Source organism: Pelmatolapia mariae, linkage group LG22, assembly GCF_036321145.2.
Source record: "Pelmatolapia mariae isolate MD_Pm_ZW linkage group LG22, Pm_UMD_F_2, whole genome shotgun sequence".
Taxonomy (NCBI): Eukaryota; Metazoa; Chordata; class Actinopteri; order Cichliformes; family Cichlidae; genus Pelmatolapia; species Pelmatolapia mariae.
In genome coordinates, this window is record NC_086245.2 from 11,860,981 (window position 1) to 11,878,430 (window position 17,450).

At 40.2% G+C, this 17,450-nt stretch overlaps 1 protein-coding gene across 1 annotated transcript; it reads left to right on the top strand.

The window, feature by feature from the left end:
- The first annotated feature begins 1,600 nt into the window (after positions 1-1,600).
- LOC135933719 (uncharacterized) lies at positions 1,601-7,227 on the top strand. Its single transcript, XM_065471857.1, has 2 exons — positions 1,601-1,940; positions 3,910-7,227. Exon 2 carries the CDS (start codon positions 3,914-3,916, stop codon positions 5,708-5,710), a length of 1,797 nt encoding a protein of 598 aa, XP_065327929.1. The 5' UTR covers positions 1,601-1,940; positions 3,910-3,913; the 3' UTR covers positions 5,711-7,227.
- The last annotated feature ends 10,223 nt before the right edge of the window (positions 7,228-17,450 follow it).

Sequence of the window (17,450 nt, forward strand, 5' to 3'; positions counted from 1 at the left end):
TATTACTGCTTGTCATCAATATAAACACTGATAGTTGCAGAATAGCATTCAATTTACCAGCTACTGCAAGAGGAATTGGTCTTATCAATAAAACTAGCTACAGTATGAACTAGCTAGCTAAAAAAAAAGCAACAATGTAGACCAGGTCGTGTCAAACATAAGGCCTCTGGGCCAGAATCGGCCTAGCGAAGATTCCAATCCAGCCCATTGGATGGTTTTGGAAAATGTGAAAGAAGAGATAAATTTGGGACATTAACTGTATTTTCACAAGTTTTATAGCTTTTCCTACTGATAAAATCCCCCATGGCCATTCACAATACACAAAAGTATTTATATAATTCTTATATAATAAATATATATAATAAAATAATAGAATGATAGATTTCTTTAATTTTACACATTTTCTTTTTACAGTTTAACCCCCAAAAGTCATGCTGACACATATCTTTCATTTACCGCACATCTTTTCTTTATCATATAGAAATCCTGTGACAAACTGTTAAAATTGCTCTTGCTTGTCTTCTGCTAAGATATTTTATTGATTAAATGTGTAGTTACACTGAAAGAATTTTGAGTTTCACTGATTTGGCCCACCTAAGATCAAACTGGGCTTTATGAGCACCACAATGTAAAATGGGTGTTTTATAAAGTAAAATGCATTAGCAAATATTTAGTTGTTGTTGTGCAAAACAAATAAATACCTATGCTCTTTAACTAAATTTTAAAAGTATTTGATGATGTCAACCTGTAGCTGCTAATATGAATTTCTCTATAACCCTATCCATCATCAAAGAAGCAATACAGAAGCAATCCACAGCCACCAGTTCAAACATAACATACGTGCGTTTGGAAGCAATGTGTAAGCATAGCTGTTCATTAATTTTTACATCATGTTTATAATCAAAAAAAAGTTGTTGTTTTTTTACATCAAGTTGTAAAAAACTGTCATAGCTGATGTCTACAAAATATAGTGTTTAATTAATACAAGAATTACTTTGTCTGAGTAGACACTTTTAAGAAGTTAGACCAGCTACCGTGCCAAAGTAAAGAAAACCTGGGCATAATTTATCTTATCAGTTACACCCGTTCTTTCCAACATGTCATGATGTGGGAAACCTTGTAAAGGATAAAGACAAATGACAAGTCAGCGTTTCCCTTCATATCAGAAACATAATGAGAGTGGCAGGCGTTTCCCAGTTAATCCATTTAAGACCTTTATCATCTTATTAACCTTGAATCAAAAAGGTGTGGCAGAAGCAAAGATAGTAGAGAAAGAGGTTATATTCAATGCACGCAAAGGCCAGAGCTGGTCAAATGAGAATAAAACGGTTAATTATAACGCTTAACTTCGCTGTGAGAGTAAATCTATTTGTAAGGTAACACTGCACAAAAACTACAGGAGCAACTGTGCATTTTTCTCTTCTGCAAACTAGCAGGTCTGTTGATATTTTTATTCATGTTGTTTCATTTTATGCTGAACAATTTTATTGCTGTATTTTGCATTTCAAACAGTTCGATTCCCGTCAACTTTCCCTGTGAGTCAAATCCAACTTTTTGAGCCATTTGAGCTCCCTTACTTGCTGCACTGGGGATTCAGGAAGCAGCTTCACTATCATAACAAAAGCGATAAGAAAACGCCGTTTGTTGACAAATTATGTTACATTTCCCGGTCTTTTATCGTCAGTCAGTCTGTAACGTGAACTACTTTCAGTATGCAGACGGTCTGTTATCTTGTCAAAGTTTACCGTCTGAACAATGTGCTGTTATTTCGTTTATTTAGACCACTTTGCTAACGTCTCTGGTAGGCTACAGAGTTAGCCGAAACGGCTAACTTAAATCCTCCAGTAACTTAAGTTGGAAGAAGATTTTCCATCAGGTCTGGGCATCCGATGAAACTGAAGCACCTTCCAGTAAAAGTGGAGTAGTGTGTGTTCATAGAGGTGGGTAAAATAAGCTACTGTTTCTTTGATTTTTCTGGTTTGTTTTTTTAACATTAACTTGTGTTATATTTTGATTTCATTCCAGGGAAGTGAAAGTGCTTACTGTAGAAATAAAAAAATGTACTATTGCAAGAACTGGACAGTAAGAGCAAAGATTGTTAACCTGCAGGTTGAGATGTGCAAGAGTCCCTGAGAAGGAAAAAGTTTTTTTTCCATGTGTAATATTTTATTTTATTTAGTTACGAATCAGAAGATAGGTTATGCCTTAGTGTTTGAAAAAGCTAAAAATAAATCTAAAACCTTTGGGACTCCATCCTTTGGAATTCTCAAAACCCAAACAGAAAGCAACCAACGTAATGACAAGTTTGAACACCAAAGCTATCATTCTACACTTCACTGCACTTCACTTTGTTAAGTACACTTTAAGTATCACGTTGGACCCATTTTTCCTTTAGAACTGCTTTAATTCGTTGTGGCACAGATTCAAGGTGCTGGAAACATTCCTCAGATACTTTGGTACTTACTTTGATGTGATAGCATCGCAGTTGCTGCAGAAGTGTCGGCTGGAAATCTATGTTGCAAATTTCCTGTTTCACCACATCCCAAAGGTCACTAGATTGAGATCTGGTGACTGGGTACAGTGAACTCATTGTTTTGTCCATGAAACTAGTTTGAGGTCATTTGTTCTTTTTCACATGGCGTGTTATCTTGCTGGAAGCAGTTATCAGAAGATGAGTACACTGTGATCGTAAAGAGATTGAAATGGTTAGCTACAATACTGGGGTAGGCTGTGCTGGTTAAATCATGGTCAACTGGTACTAAGGGGTGCAAATTGTGCCAAGACAATATCCCCTACATCATCACCAGCAGACTGAACTGTTGAAAGAAGGCAAGCTGGATTCATGCTTTCATGTTGTTTACACAGAATTCTGACTCTACCATCTGAATGTCGCGGCAAAAATAAAGACTCATCAGACCAGGCAACTTTTTTTTTTTTTCAGTCTTCTATTGTTCGATGTTGGTGATCTCTTGTGAACTGTACCATCAGTTTCCTGTTTTCAACTGAAAGGAGTGGTGCTCTTTATGCCCTTCTTGTTTGAGGTGTTGTCTGTTCAGATATGCTCTTCTGCATACCATTGTGCACCTGAGTTACTGTTGCCTTCCCATCAGCTCAAAGCAGAAGTCACTTTGAGTCACAATCACAGTAGTCTTTTCACCCACAGAACTGCCACTCACTTGATATATTCTGTTTTTTGGCCCATTTTCTGTAAACCATAGAGCTGTGTGGGAAAGCCCCAGTCCATCATTAGTTTCGGAAATAGTCAGGCCAGCCCATGTGGTACTATGCAGCATTCAAAGTCGCTTAAATGACCTGTCTTCCTAAGTTTGAGCATCAGAATGCTGGCAGCAGGTCTCATGTCTATGTCATTGAGTTGCTGCCTTGTGTTTGGCTCATTAGATATCTCTGGTAACAAGCAGTTGAAGAGGCGTACCTAATGAAGTGGCCAATTAAAAGTATTTTCAGCCTAATAGTCCAACAGAAAATATTTAGACTCACTGACGTTTGACTTTGACCTTTGGCTTTTATGACTAGCAAATATATTTTAAAATATATGTTTCCATGTTTGCCTTAATTTAATTTATTTCCTAATGGGTCTGTTTAATCATGCATTATAAACAGAGGTAAATGTTTTGCTCAAATTTAACAGAAACACCGTCTGTGACTAAAATTAAAGCTGTTTAATCATGGAGATTATTATATTCTGTGAGGAGGGTGCTTAATTTATCTTCATGTCCGAGGAGTCTGGTCCTATCAATCTGCGCTGTATTATATTAAAAGGTTTTTCTTATCCACGCTGAGGTATGTGCTTAAGGAGGAAATTATTTCGGGGCACAGTCATTGTGATTAGGCGTGCCTGTGCAGCAGCAAGATTTGTGATTAATGATTTTCTTTATTGTGCTAATACAGAACGATGCCACGCTTGCAGTCTGGTGTGTGGAAGCATTTTACCCCAGCCATCAAAGATGGAAGAGAGACCTTCATGTGCAACTACTGCTCAAAGACATACACAAAGAACGCGACTAAGATGCAGATGCATTTAGACAAATGCAAGGAGTACTCTGTGGTTTCGCAGCAGTCGCCCGGCCCAGATGGGAGCTCCTCTGCCTCCATCCCTGTTCCCTCCTTATCGTTCTTGCCATCTGCCACTCCTGGGGGACAGTTTCTCATTGATTCTGTGGATCAGCGCAGCCAGGCGTATGCCGACGAGTGCCTGGCGAGAGCTGTGTATGCCACATCTTCACCCCTCACTCTCACAGACAATATTTACTGGAAACGATTTTTCAGTGTGCTTCGGCCGGCTTATTGTCCGCCCCCTAGAGAGGCTCTTTCCTCACATCTGTTGGACTGTGAGTTTGACAGAGTACAAAGCCAGGTTCATGAGAGCATAGGGAAAGCAGACTGCGTCGCCATCATCAGCAGTGGCTGGTCTAACCTGAAAGAAACTGGGACTATTATCTATGCTGTTGCTACTCCCGTACCGCTGTTTTACAAATGCACAATGACAAAGGAGCAGACACACACAAGCACATTTATTGCTGAGGAACTTAAAGGCGTCATAAATGAAGTCGGCTCACAAAAGGTTTTCGCTGTCGTCACTGACGATGCCCCAGAAATGATGGCAGCGTGGGCTCAAGTGGAGGAAGCTTTCCCGCACATATCAGCTATTGGCTGCACAGCGTCCGGTGTCGAGCGTCTCTTTGACGACATAGTGGCGCAGCCGTCTATGAAGTCACTGTGCAGGAGAGCTGAGCAGGTGGTGAGGTGTGTTCAAGAGCGGCAAATGTTAAGTGACACTTTTAGGTGCTGGCAGACTACAAAAATAAGAAACCACACTTCTAAAGGGACAGCACTGGAACTGCCCTCTGGCACAAACTGGACTGGTGTGGTTAACATGTTCAGCAGCCTCCTCGAGGGTCAGAACTCTCTACGAGAGATGGCAGTCTCTCCCACACTGGATATTGAAGTGACTGTCAGGGCTACTTTGCAGGATGCCGAGTTTTGGAAAGGGCTGAGCAGCAGTCGGAACTTACTGTACTTGATTGGGAATTATATTGATTTCTTGAAAAGAGAAGATGCCGCGCTCTCTGGCGTTGTCGACATGTTCAGTCAGCTAAGATACGTCATCGGGACTTCTCTGTCAGCATCCGTGCTGCACAGCGCCGAGCAGAAAGCCGTCATGGCATCATTAGACAGGTGTCAGGAGTTCTGCGTGAAACCTATCCACTCAGCAGCGTACATGCTCGATCCAAAGCACGTCGGACAGCAGACGCTCACCGGGGAGCAGATAAACAGCGCTTACTATGTGATATCCAACCTGTCACATCATTTGAATCTCGACGAGGGTAAAGTGCTCGGCAGCTTTGCCAGGTTCTCAGCCAAGCAGGGACTGTGGAAGGGGGCTGGAATATGGAGCTCGTGTCAGCACGTGTCCGCATCCACGTGGTGGAAAGGCCTGTGCTCTTCTGAGCCGCTGTCTGCCGTAGCCTTCGCTATACTCCAGATCCCACCGACAACAGGTGCGTGCGAGCGCCTGTGGCAGCACCTCCGTAGTATGAAGGTGAAAGGCTTTGTCTCAGCGGAGAGGGTGCAGAAACTTGTCGCAGTGCAGGCAAATCTCAATCTTTTAGAGCCAAGTGACTTCGACTATGCTCCAGTGGAGAGTGATGAAGAGAAAAAGGCTTCATTTCAATCAGAGTCTCACCAGTAAGAAAAATGCCTTACAGTGTAATAGAATACAGCTATTAGACTAGATGTACATTTCCTTTCAGTGTACAGGATTTGAACTACTCTGCAAAACTAAGTAAACTGCACCGTGCTCATGTTTCTTTATTCAATCCAAGGCTTTTAGAGAAAACACCTTCATAAGGAGACACTGAATCAGATGCCTTCATGTGTTTTAATCATCTACAGTGAATTCAAGTTTTTTTGTATTACATAATCACAGTATGTATCAACTTTTTAATCACAACTTAAAATATTAACACAACAACAAGGTCATATATTTCTTACAGCAACTAAATGATGTAAATAAAACCACTGTATTTATTGAAGATAACATTTTTGTCTCTTTTGCGTTTATACCTGCATGTCAAACAACTTCACCTTCACACACATTAAAAAGTCTTTCTGCACAAATGTTCTTCAGAAATACACCACAATAATTTTAACAAGTTAAATCTAATCTTTATAATGAAGTTGTCAGGTTACCAGCAATTATTTTAACGTCTTTTTTTTTTCTTCAATGGAATGAGCGTAGAAGTAATAAGCTATAGAGATGTTGGAAGTTATGTTTTCTTACTTTGAGGTTTCCACTCTTTGCCCTAAGCCAAGTGGCCGTTGGTCTTACATTTAATAGAGTGCTAGTGTCCTTCAAATAAAAGCAAATTTGTGAGTTTAAAAGATTTAGCACCTTTCACCGAACGTTATACAATGAAATAAAATGAAGTTTTGCATTGGTTTTTAAATTAAACGCATCATAAAATAAGCTCTGATGTATCTATGCAATGAGGCACTCACTGTTTCCTCACTCCATTACTCCCACACCCTACACGGGTCTTTCCCTCATCTCTGTCACCACCTCCGCTGTCTTGTGCCAGCGGTTTTGCACTGGGGGGGCCTTGGGACTCCAAGGGCTGATCTGGGCCTTATAAACACTAGCATTATTAATCTTTATAGAAATGAGCCGGCTCGTCTCTAGAGGTGTCTCTGCTTCAGTGGCAGCAGATCTGAGGCAGTGCTCTGCACTGGAACACTCAGTAATTGTACCGCTGCCTCTTCCTTGAACTTCATATATTTCTTCTTGCTGCCTGTTGTCTGTTCTTCACGGTGGATCTTGTAGGCTGTAATAATTAGAGAGACTGTTTATATCAGGTTACAGAAGAACAGGGCCGTGTTCAAGATGTGTGCTGTTTATGCCAGATGGTGCGTTGGTTGGTTTTTAAAGTTGCCCTTTTAGTGATTTAGTCATATCAAGCTGAGTGCATGCAATTACTAATATGGTATTTTTTTCTTTTTGGTCATGGTTTTATCTGTGTTTCATCATTTGTTACAGGCCAACATGATCAGTGTCAAAGGCTTTTTGTGTTGTCGGCTCACGAAGCGCTACTGTTACATTCTAACTTTCTGCCTGGAGGTAAAATTCAAAATGACACATAATTCAAAACAGTAAAATGTTGTAACTCTGTACACAGAATATTTTCAATTGTTTTACTATAGTACCGTACAAAAGACTTTAGCCATCCCTAATTTCTTTAGATTTTCCAAGGAAAATAGATCAAGCTTTCTTGTAATTTTGTTTATTTTTTTGAATTATTAAATATTGTTCAGGAGTCGTTCTCCAGGCATCTTGAAGGACATTCAAAACTTTTCTTTAAATGTCTGCTTTTTGTTCTGTTCTCCATCGAGATGATCCCACACTGCTTCAATACTGTTGAGGTCTGAGCTCTGAGGAGGCCCATGAATACCAAATACTGTTCTACTGTGTGTTTTTCTGTCCAGGTATGCTCTTAGTCCATTGGCACTGTATTTGGGATCATTGTCATACTGAAAAAAGAAGCTGTTCTCAATCAGATGATTTCCAGATGAATCAAAATGCTTTTCTGCGTTCATAATTCCATCAATTTTAACAAGATCTCCAACACCACTGCCTAAAATTCAGCCACAAACCATGACAGAGCTTCCACTGTGTTTTACAGATGGCTGCAGACACACTGCTGGAGCTTTCCCCCTAATCTTGTCACTACATTGACAACAGTTTTGAACTGTTTGAAATCTGGATTCATAGCTTTGTAAGGCCCGTTCTTCTTCTTCTTCTTCTTCTTCCACTTCTCCAGTTTCTCCAAATTATTTTAAAGACGCATAGCACATCATGACAAGCAGTGTGTCAGGTTTTTGGCTAATGGCTTTTTGGGAATTACCTTGTTGGTATAAAAAATATTATTTGGTGCCTTCAAACTGAGTTACCTTTGAAATTTTTTCATCTTTTTAAATAAAGAAACTGGAACAAATTGTGTTTTTGAGGCAGAGTCCAAGTTAAAAGGACATAAACATCCGATTTAAATTCACTCTTGTGAGCAAAAAGGCAGCTAATGCCCAAGAATATCTAGCTCTTTGTAAGCAAAATATAAAGAAATAAGGGTTGGCCCTGACCCATTGTTCCATATTATATTTTGAAATGAAAAGAGAGATGATTAATTGATGAAAGAAACATGAATAAAACGAATGTATAATGGGATCCAAATGCCCACTTAATTACCTTTAATAGCCACTTTAGGTCACCTCTTTCTCTCTAGTATATAACCTATACACCTTTCATACATATCACTTTACCTGTTTTCAGCTTCGTGTGACATCTACAATACCCTATAATTAAATGACTCCGTTGCTGCCTCTCTGACATAGAAACATCATTTATCCCTCTTCAGTGTTTTTGGTGTGTAGCGCCATGAATCTGCCATCTGGCTAGATCATAACACAATAGTCCTGCGACAAGGCTTTAACCACTGTAGATAAACACGCGTTTAAACACACACTGATGTAGTTATATCACTATGCAAACAAGAGGAAATTGTTGAATTTCAGCTCAGCTTAACTGGCACGGTCCACTAGTGAAGAAACACAAGCTCTCAGCAGCTCCTCAACATGTGGAACAGTTGGAGAAGGTGGCCTGGAAACAACAATGAAAAGCATTCTGCTTTTCTTGGGAATTTGTGATTGGGGAGGGGGCATACCGATTAAGCTGTCTGAATTCCCCCATTAAACCCTCCACAGTACATTAGCCACCAAATCTCTGGACAATATGACAACAGATTAACATGTCTCTCTTAATTTAACTGTGGACATGATGAACTGCACTGCGCAATTTGTTTGCAGTTCTGGGTTGTAAAGCACTGTGCGGGGTAACTTATGAAGTGTGGTCTGATAATTAAAGCCAGACGAGATTGTGTGTAATTTTGTAATCTAATCTGTTTGACAAAGTATGACTGCTTTAACAGCTGGTGCCAATCCAAGTATAACTCTCTCATCAAGGACTGATACTATTATCTTAGCCTGGAACAATGGCTGGCTTTAATAGGGACTGTGTGTGAGACAAAGAGAGCAAGTGAGGAACCAGTGGTGTGCTTACATTGCAAACAAAAGCAAGTTTGTCCAGAAGGAGAAGGTTATAGTTTTGCAGGAGTATCACTAGCTCAAGGAACCAAATGTAAAACCCTGAGGGGAAAGGTACAGTATGGGATTTCATCAAGGAGTCTTTCAGTTGTAACTCCCCGTCTCTGCTGCTGTAGCCTGTTCACTATCTTAGTATCTCTGTAGTCATACATAAAAAGTCAGTATCTCGAAATACAAAATGAAAAGGCACAATGAAAACTGCATGTGGAGTTCTCAGAGTAAACGGCAGACCTTTTTCTGGAAAGAGATTGCCTATAAGATTTTAAAGTAAACACCACACTGGAAGCAGGGAGAAACATGTGCCCAGGCTCAGTGTGTTTGTGTAAGTGCACTGCTTTCGGATGCCACATCCATGCATGCAGACAAAATAAGGTTACTGGTTCTCTTAACACAGACTCAAGTTTATAGAGAAGATACCAGAAGATGGGTGATTACACAAGAAGAACTGGACAGGGATGTAGAAGGGCACTGACCAGGTAGCGGGATCTGTATCTGCTCCTTTGTGCAACGAGGAACACAGTGTTACTGACCCACTGCAAAACCAGTTGTGCTAGTTGATGTTTCAGCCTCCATAATGTTTGCCCCACCATGTTTAGTAGCCAGTAGTGGACTCTAGTGAATGCCAGTGGAGTTGCACAGTGCCTACCTGTGAGCACACGCCCCACTTAAGTAGATCCAGACTGTTTCTGCAACAATTTATATATGCAGACTTTTGAATTGTGCACTAATAACAAGCATTTGTGGACACAGTGAAGAACGATGTTTGCTGAGATGGTTCTGAATCAAGGGTGGGTAATTAATTTCCCCAAGGAGCCCAAAGATAACAGATGTTCAGTTTTGGTTTTCAGCCATGTACCTACAGAGACTAGAGTCACTGTGGCACATAGATACAGATTCTCTGCAATTTAATGCAGAGAAACATTATTCTTAAATCATGAAACTTTTTGAGATGCCTTCTTCACTTTTCTACCTAAAGACTCTCTAAGATGTTCTTTTTTATGTGCAATCATGTAACTAGAGTGCCTAATTGTTTCATTGGTACTGTGTTTTGAATAAATTTGTGTTTAACTGAATTGCAAGTCACTGTGTTTATTGTGCATTTGCATTTCATACAACATCCCAAACTTTTTTGGACAGTCTCTATGTTTGTTTCATCTTAAACACAGTCAGGCCACATTTCTTCCTCCCTTTTATCCTTGTCACTGAGTCTAAAGTGGCCGAGCAACTGCGTCAGAAGGCTAAACCTTTATTTAGAGATGACCATTGTGTCAGACTGTTAGGGTATGCAACCGTTGCTAACGTCCAACCTACTGTAATAACAAGCCAGCAACAGTTTGCGGTTAGAGGCACCCATCATTTTCTCATTCCTCACCCTGGCCAACACCAACCCACTCATCAACCCACTCCCCTCTAACCTCTCCATCTGAAAAACAAAAACAACAGATGGGCTCTGCCAAGGAGACTCCTACCCATTACCACAGTAAGGAGCCAGAGGGGTGGTGGGAGTGCTAAGCTGCTTGCTTTGCAGATATGTAAAGTAACCTGGTGGCACGGAGAGACTAGGCTGTTCTCCCTCGCATGCCTTGTTCTTGCTGCTCTCAGCACCTCATAATGCTTTTATAATTACATTTCAACACAGCTGAATTATGATTGGGTGATCATAGCATTTTTTTTTCCTGGCTATCACCCACTTCACTTGACGGTAGGTCATGCTGGTCTCTGAAATTAGAGGCCTGCATAAGCTGCAAATTACATATAGAAACACATTTTAAAAACCTGATGATAACCCGCACACTTGTGTAACGTCTGAAGATGGAGCTACAAATAATTATCAGCTCAATCTCCAGCTCTAAGCTTTAAAAAGCTTCCTAATGGTTTACAGCTCATTGTTTACCTGTTGTTATGCAACTTTACCGTTTAGGTTCACGCTGCCTGCTGTTTTCGGTCACAGCAGAAAGCTTTTTTTCAGCAAAAAAGCCAAAACACCCACAGTACACTACCTGCTCGGCTTTAAAAAACAAGCAGAAACAGTTAGCGACTCGCTGAACAACAAAGAGAATCATTTAGCAGCACAAAGTTTGTGCTGACTTTGGGCAAAAGGTGAGTACAGCATAAACCACTATTCAAAATCCTCGTTATTGTGGCCATATTTGAAGTGTCTGTGGTAAAACCAGCAACCATCATGAAAATGTGTTACATAGTGACGGAGACAGGTCACTGAGGAAAACACTGGACTCCAGTGCAGCATCTCAGGCAGCTCAGGAAAAAGGTTTTTATTTGAGAGACTGACTGTGGGATGGATTTGGGCTTGAAATCTTTGCAGACCTTTTGAATACACCGTGGGATGGGCACTTTAGGTGAACGGATAAAATATATCACTGAATCAAAAGTGAAATTGTTAGTCTGCAGAAAATGATGCTTACATCTAAGTTCACTAAGGAAGATCTATAGTCTATTCTTTACAGCACTTCTGCTTCCTCATGCTGTCAAACTCAGCTCTGACATCATTACTGTAGTCCAATGATTTCCTTACATCATTTCTGCGAGCCAATCAGCCTCTGTTCTGTGTGCTTTAAGTGCTCCTCTGCCATTCTGACTTTCAGATTGGCGTTCATGCCATCCACCTTCTTCCTATCACCGCCTCACCCTGGTCATATCCACCAACACCAGCTGATTGTTGATTTCCCAGAACAGATCTTGTGAAAACTGTATACTTTGCTTATTTTGGTATGAAATTGGGAGACCAGGACAAGCTATGGGCATGTCATTCAATTATACCAGTATGTTTTGAAAACCTCTCTGAGCAAAGACTAGAGGAAAGAGAAAGACCTTAGGTTTTGGTGATCCAGTGGTGTACAGGGAACCACAGAATCACTTTGATGACAGATACTTCTGTTCAGTGAATATTTCTGGATGCAGTTGTCAAACTAAATCAGTTAGCCAGTCAGTTAGCCTAACATTTGGATGAAAGACACACTACCCATTTTTACTGGCTTATTCGATAAGAGAGAAGAGTTGCACTACATTCTAGAGATGGGAACTGTGGAGATCCAGCTTCTATTAGCTCATCTGTCCCCCAGTTATTCACACAGCCAGACTTAAATGACTTGGCACAAGATGTTGATCTGTCAAAGGAAGCAGCTGAATTGATTGGGTCTAGGCTCAGTGGGAAAAACCTGCTGGCTCCAGGAACCATGTTTTCTTTTTACAGGCGTCATGTGAAGGATGTTATTCTTTTCTCTCAAATGGATGGTGACTTTGTCTATTGAGCTGATGCTGAAGGTCTTTTGGGTGCAGTGGGTTCTGATTATGAGGCAGATGAGTGGAGCCTGTTGCCCTGTAATGGTAGTCACTTTGCATCTGTGCCAGTTCAGTCCGGCTAAAAGAAACCTATGAAAATAAGGTAATTGTATCTGAGAAGCTAAAATACAATAGACACACATTGATCATTTGTGAAAACAATGTACATTTCTACTGTTTTCTGGAAAACAGTAGAAATGTTATTTTTTGCAAGCAAGCAAGCAATTTATTTATATAGCACTTTCAGATCAGCCCCCAGCTGAACACAAAGTGCTGTACACTTGACATGCCAAAAATGATACATTGAACATGTTAAAAAAAAATAAAAATAAAATAATAACAATAATAATATAAAATAAATAAAATATATATAAAAAAAGATTATTAAAATGACATTTAAAATAATAAAATTAGCACAAATAGCAAAAACAATAATAAAATAGTATAAAAAAATGATGATGAGAATTACATTTAAAACAATAAAATCAGCACATTAGATTAAAACAATAAAATCAATAAAATCAGGGTCAGACTGTGTCATAAGCCAAGGAGTAAAAATGGGTTTTAAGACAAACCCAGGTTTGTAACAACAGATTTAAAATACTCTGCCAGGGGTCCCAAATCAATAGCGGAGGGTTCACAAGGTCCACTAGGACCAAACAGAATCACCTCAGTTTTGCTTGAATTACATCTTAGAAAGTTTAGGGACATCCAAGATTTAATGTCATCTAGACATGCTAGAAGTGGCTTAATAGAGAAGGCCTCTTTCTGCTTCAGAGACAGATAAATCTGACGGTCGTCAGCATAGCAGTGGAAGGATATTCCATGCCTTCTGAGGATGGTTCCCAGGGGCTGTAAATATAATGAAAAAAGCAGAGGCCCTAAAATTGAGCCCTGCGGGACCCCAGACTGAAAAGTGGCAGAGGAAGACTCATACCCTAAAAAGTTAACACTAAAAGTTCTGTCACAAAGATAAGACCTAAACCATTTCAAAGCAGTACCACGAATGCCTGAAAGATGGTGCAAGCGAGACAGTAAAATGTTGTGGTCTACAGTGTCAAAGGCAGCTGTTAGGTCAAGGAGGACAAGAACAACATGATTACCAGAATCACAGGAAAGGAGGATATCATTAAAAACCTTTTTGATCCAGGGTGGTCTTATTAATCGGATTCTGTATCTCAGTAAATCATATGTTCAATTCTTCCCAGTTCTTCTCTCCATATTAAAATGCTAACATATCACATAATTGGAAATTTAGTGTTGCAGATTAGTTCCAACCTTTATCTTGGTACCATATACAATTTAATGGTTACATCTTAATGTAGAAATAGGGGAAGAGCACAAGTTCAAGCCTTGTAAAATGGCCACTAAAAATGGAAATACAGTACATCTTGGGCCTTCTGACCTCAGGAAAGCACATGATAGGGTGGGGCTAGGTTTCACAACGAGTTCGCCCGAAACCTTGGCTGATTGTGACCTACACCCATTTTCACACCTTGGCTCATGTGGTTAGGTAGAGGATCATTAGGGGGTCCATTGTCCTTCTTGGGGGGTCACTTTCATAGGGCTTATATCTGGGACTCGCCACCGTTTGAACTTAGAACTGAAGAAGCTTCTTGGATAAGAGGTGAAACATCTTCGAGCAACTTAAAGAAGTCGAGACGCTTTTCTTTCCAAGCTCCTTAGACTACAGTACTTGAGAAAACTTTAACTTCCACCACAAAGGATAAGCTTCACTATTTCTACTCTTTATTATTAGGTAACCCAGAGCTATGAAGTGATCCCTGAATATTTATTTTTTATTACACATGTTAATGATTAGGTCTGCTGTAGGTATATTATATAATGTTTTGATTCAACCACTTGAAGCAAGCAACATCTGGATTCTTAAAAGTGTTGTTCTTATTGTCTGTAATTGGTGTGTTGCTATGTACTGGTGTGTGATTTATGTTTACATAGTGTTGTTCCTCATGGCTGGCATTGCACACAGACTTGTTTTATTCCAGCAAACATTGGCTTTAGCTAAAAGCCAGGGGACTCATCTGCGATGAGAAATGGCACAAAATAACCCAAATAGTAATGACACTATTGGGGATGATGCCATTTGCACTGCATACGAGGTCTATCTATTTCATCTTTGGAAAGTCATTTTGTTTGGATGCAATAGCTAACTGCTCCTATCAGACAAGGTTGTTAAAACTGGTGGAAGAAGAGCACAAACAAAGCCTGTTAAAGTCAGAGTCAGAGTCAGCTGCATATAGAAAAACACAGCCCCTTCCTACCATTAGGCAAGGCAAGTTTATTAGGAGACATTGCCATTCCTTTTTTCAGAAGGAATATCAGGCACTCCAAGTGTAATGTCAAATTAAATATTTCAGAGTTGAACAATACAATGTACAATGTAATTATGATGTTAATATAGAAAATAACCCAGGTGTCATAAGGAGGAATGGTCCAATACTGACTGCAACTTGGACATTGTCACAAAGTCAAGTTCCAAACCCACAATGTTACCAATATTGCAGACCAATTTACTGAGTCTGTTGGTGTCCACTACTCTCAGGTTCCTTCCAAGCACACCACAGCATAGATAGCACTGACCACAACTGACTAATATAACATCCTGAGCATCGTCCTGTAGCTGTTAAAAGACCTCAGTCATCTCAGAAAATAGCAATGGCTAGATAGTAGAGATGACCCTTCTTGTAGAGGGCTTCTGTGATTTAAATGAAGTCCAGTTCATTGCCATTGTAAACACTGAGGTATTGTAATTGTCTACTGTCTCCACAAAGACACCCATAGATGGAAACAGAGGCTTCCAGTCTTCTATTCCTCCTCATGTCCACAACCAGTTCCTTAGTTTTTGCCACGTTAAGTTGAGGATGGTTTTGCTTGCACCATGTAACAAAGTTGTCTACTGCAGCCCTGTACTCTTCCTCGTCATCCTCTCTGATACATCCCATGACTGCAGACTCATCAGAAAACTTCTCAAGGCGTTAGCTCTCTGTCCAGCAGCCACACTAAATTGTGCATAGGGTGAAGATGAAGGGTTAAAAGATTTTCCTCTGTGTGGTCCTGTGTTGTTGACTACGCTGTCCAACACAGGTGGCAGCAGGTGAACATATTGTGGTCTACCAGTGGTCGGGTAGTCAAGTCGGGAAGGATCACCCAGTGATGACCTGACGGTGTTGAAGGCACTGAAGAAGTAAAAAACAAACAAACATGATTCTCAAAGTGCTCGATGGCTTGTCCAGATGGGTGTAGATATGGTTGAGCAGGTAGAGGATGGTGTTCTCAACTCAAAGGCAAACTGGAGTGGGCAGCCTGTGGGCCGGAGCTGGTGCAGGATGAGTCTCCCCATGGTCTTCACAATGTTTCATGTAAGTTCCATGGGTTTGTAGTCCTTAGGGCCAATGGGATGTCCCGTTTTTAACACAGGTATGAGGTTCTCAGTTATCCAGGTCACTGCAGTCTAAGGAGCTTGGAAGGAAAAGTGTCTGGACTTCTTTCCTGAAGTCTCTTGAAGACATTTCACCTCTCATCCGAGAAGCTTCTTTAGTTCTAAGAGAAACTGGTGGAGAGTCCCAGATTTATTTATTTTTTTTAGGTATGAGGCATGACCTCTTCCATAGCATGGGCCAGGCCTTGACTATGCTTTTCTATTGACATCATTTATCTCCACTGTTGTCTTCATCCCTTGTCTTACTATCTCATGTTTACATTCGAACTTCCTGTTCTCAATCTTTGTCCACTTTATCTCCATTTTTTATCCTGTGTGCTCACTCAGTATCACCTGAGGATTCACAAAAGAAATCAAAGATATGAAGGGAAGCTGATGACTTCTTTCTTCCACATTCCCCTCCCACGAGCACTCATTTGAATCAAACAGCTCTTTAGCTTCTATCCAGGACATGAAGTGAGAGAAAAGGGCTGGCCCGAGTTTCTCTTGGAATGCGTGCCGCTCTCCTAGAGTGACAGAAACCTCGGTGGTGCCAAGTACGCAGCTCTAACTGCTACCAGATGTACAATTATAACCACTTACAACCACCAGGGCCTGTTTGGTGGGCAAAAAAAGGGGGATAAAGTACTTGGCAAAATAATGAACAATCTGCAGAAATATTTATCTGTTTCAGCTTTAAACTATTTCTTTATTATGGGCATTTTATTGCCTCTGAGATGCAGATTGTGTGTTCTGAACCACACAAAACCACTGCAGAAGTTACCATGTTTTATAAGCTAATTATAGACCAAGCACACACACTGAACAAGTGAGGGTGTATTGATTTTCTTCCAGCTCATTATTGAGGGAAATGGAACGAGTCAGATTTTTTTACAAAAAGGGGGAAAAAAATCTAAATACATTACTAACTTGTTCTGTTCGTTGCCTTTTGAGGGTATAATGTTCATTCAAGTTGACATATGGTTTGCTGAGCATGACAGGGAGTATAAAACATCATCTTTCTTGATTTTGCCCTGCCTGAACTGTACTTCATGGGAACTGGAAGAGATATGGAAAAAAGGCATTTGTTTGAGGAGCCTTTTTTTGGAAAGTCAATTTTATTTCTTAATTTGTGAATTTCTAAACACTAAAGTGATGTCCCAGGTATGATAAAATCAGAAAAATCAGTCAAGATTTATTTTTATTTTTTCTTTGGACAAGTTTTGCAGCAACACACTTGAGCCAAAGGTGCTTGTTCTAGAAACAAAGCCAAGTTGTTGTATCGGCTGCATAAGGAAAATCAAATGTAGTATCACATACTGGCCATTTTATTAGGCACAGTTGTTCAAGTAGTCGTTAACACGAATATCTAATCCATTAATCACATGGCAGTAACTTAGTGCCTTTAAGGATGTAGACATGGTTAAGATGACCTGCTGAAGTTCAAAATGAAGAATGGTGCTTTCAGTTAATTTGAACTTGCAACGGCTGTTGGAGCCAGATGGGCTGGTCCGAGTATTTTAGAAACTTTTAATCTGCT

What these genes read in the sequence shown, in the direction of transcription:
- LOC135933719 (XM_065471857.1), top strand. Translation starts at nt 3,914, where the DNA reads ATGCCACGCTTGCAGTCTGGTGTGTGGAAGCATTTTACCCCAGCCATC.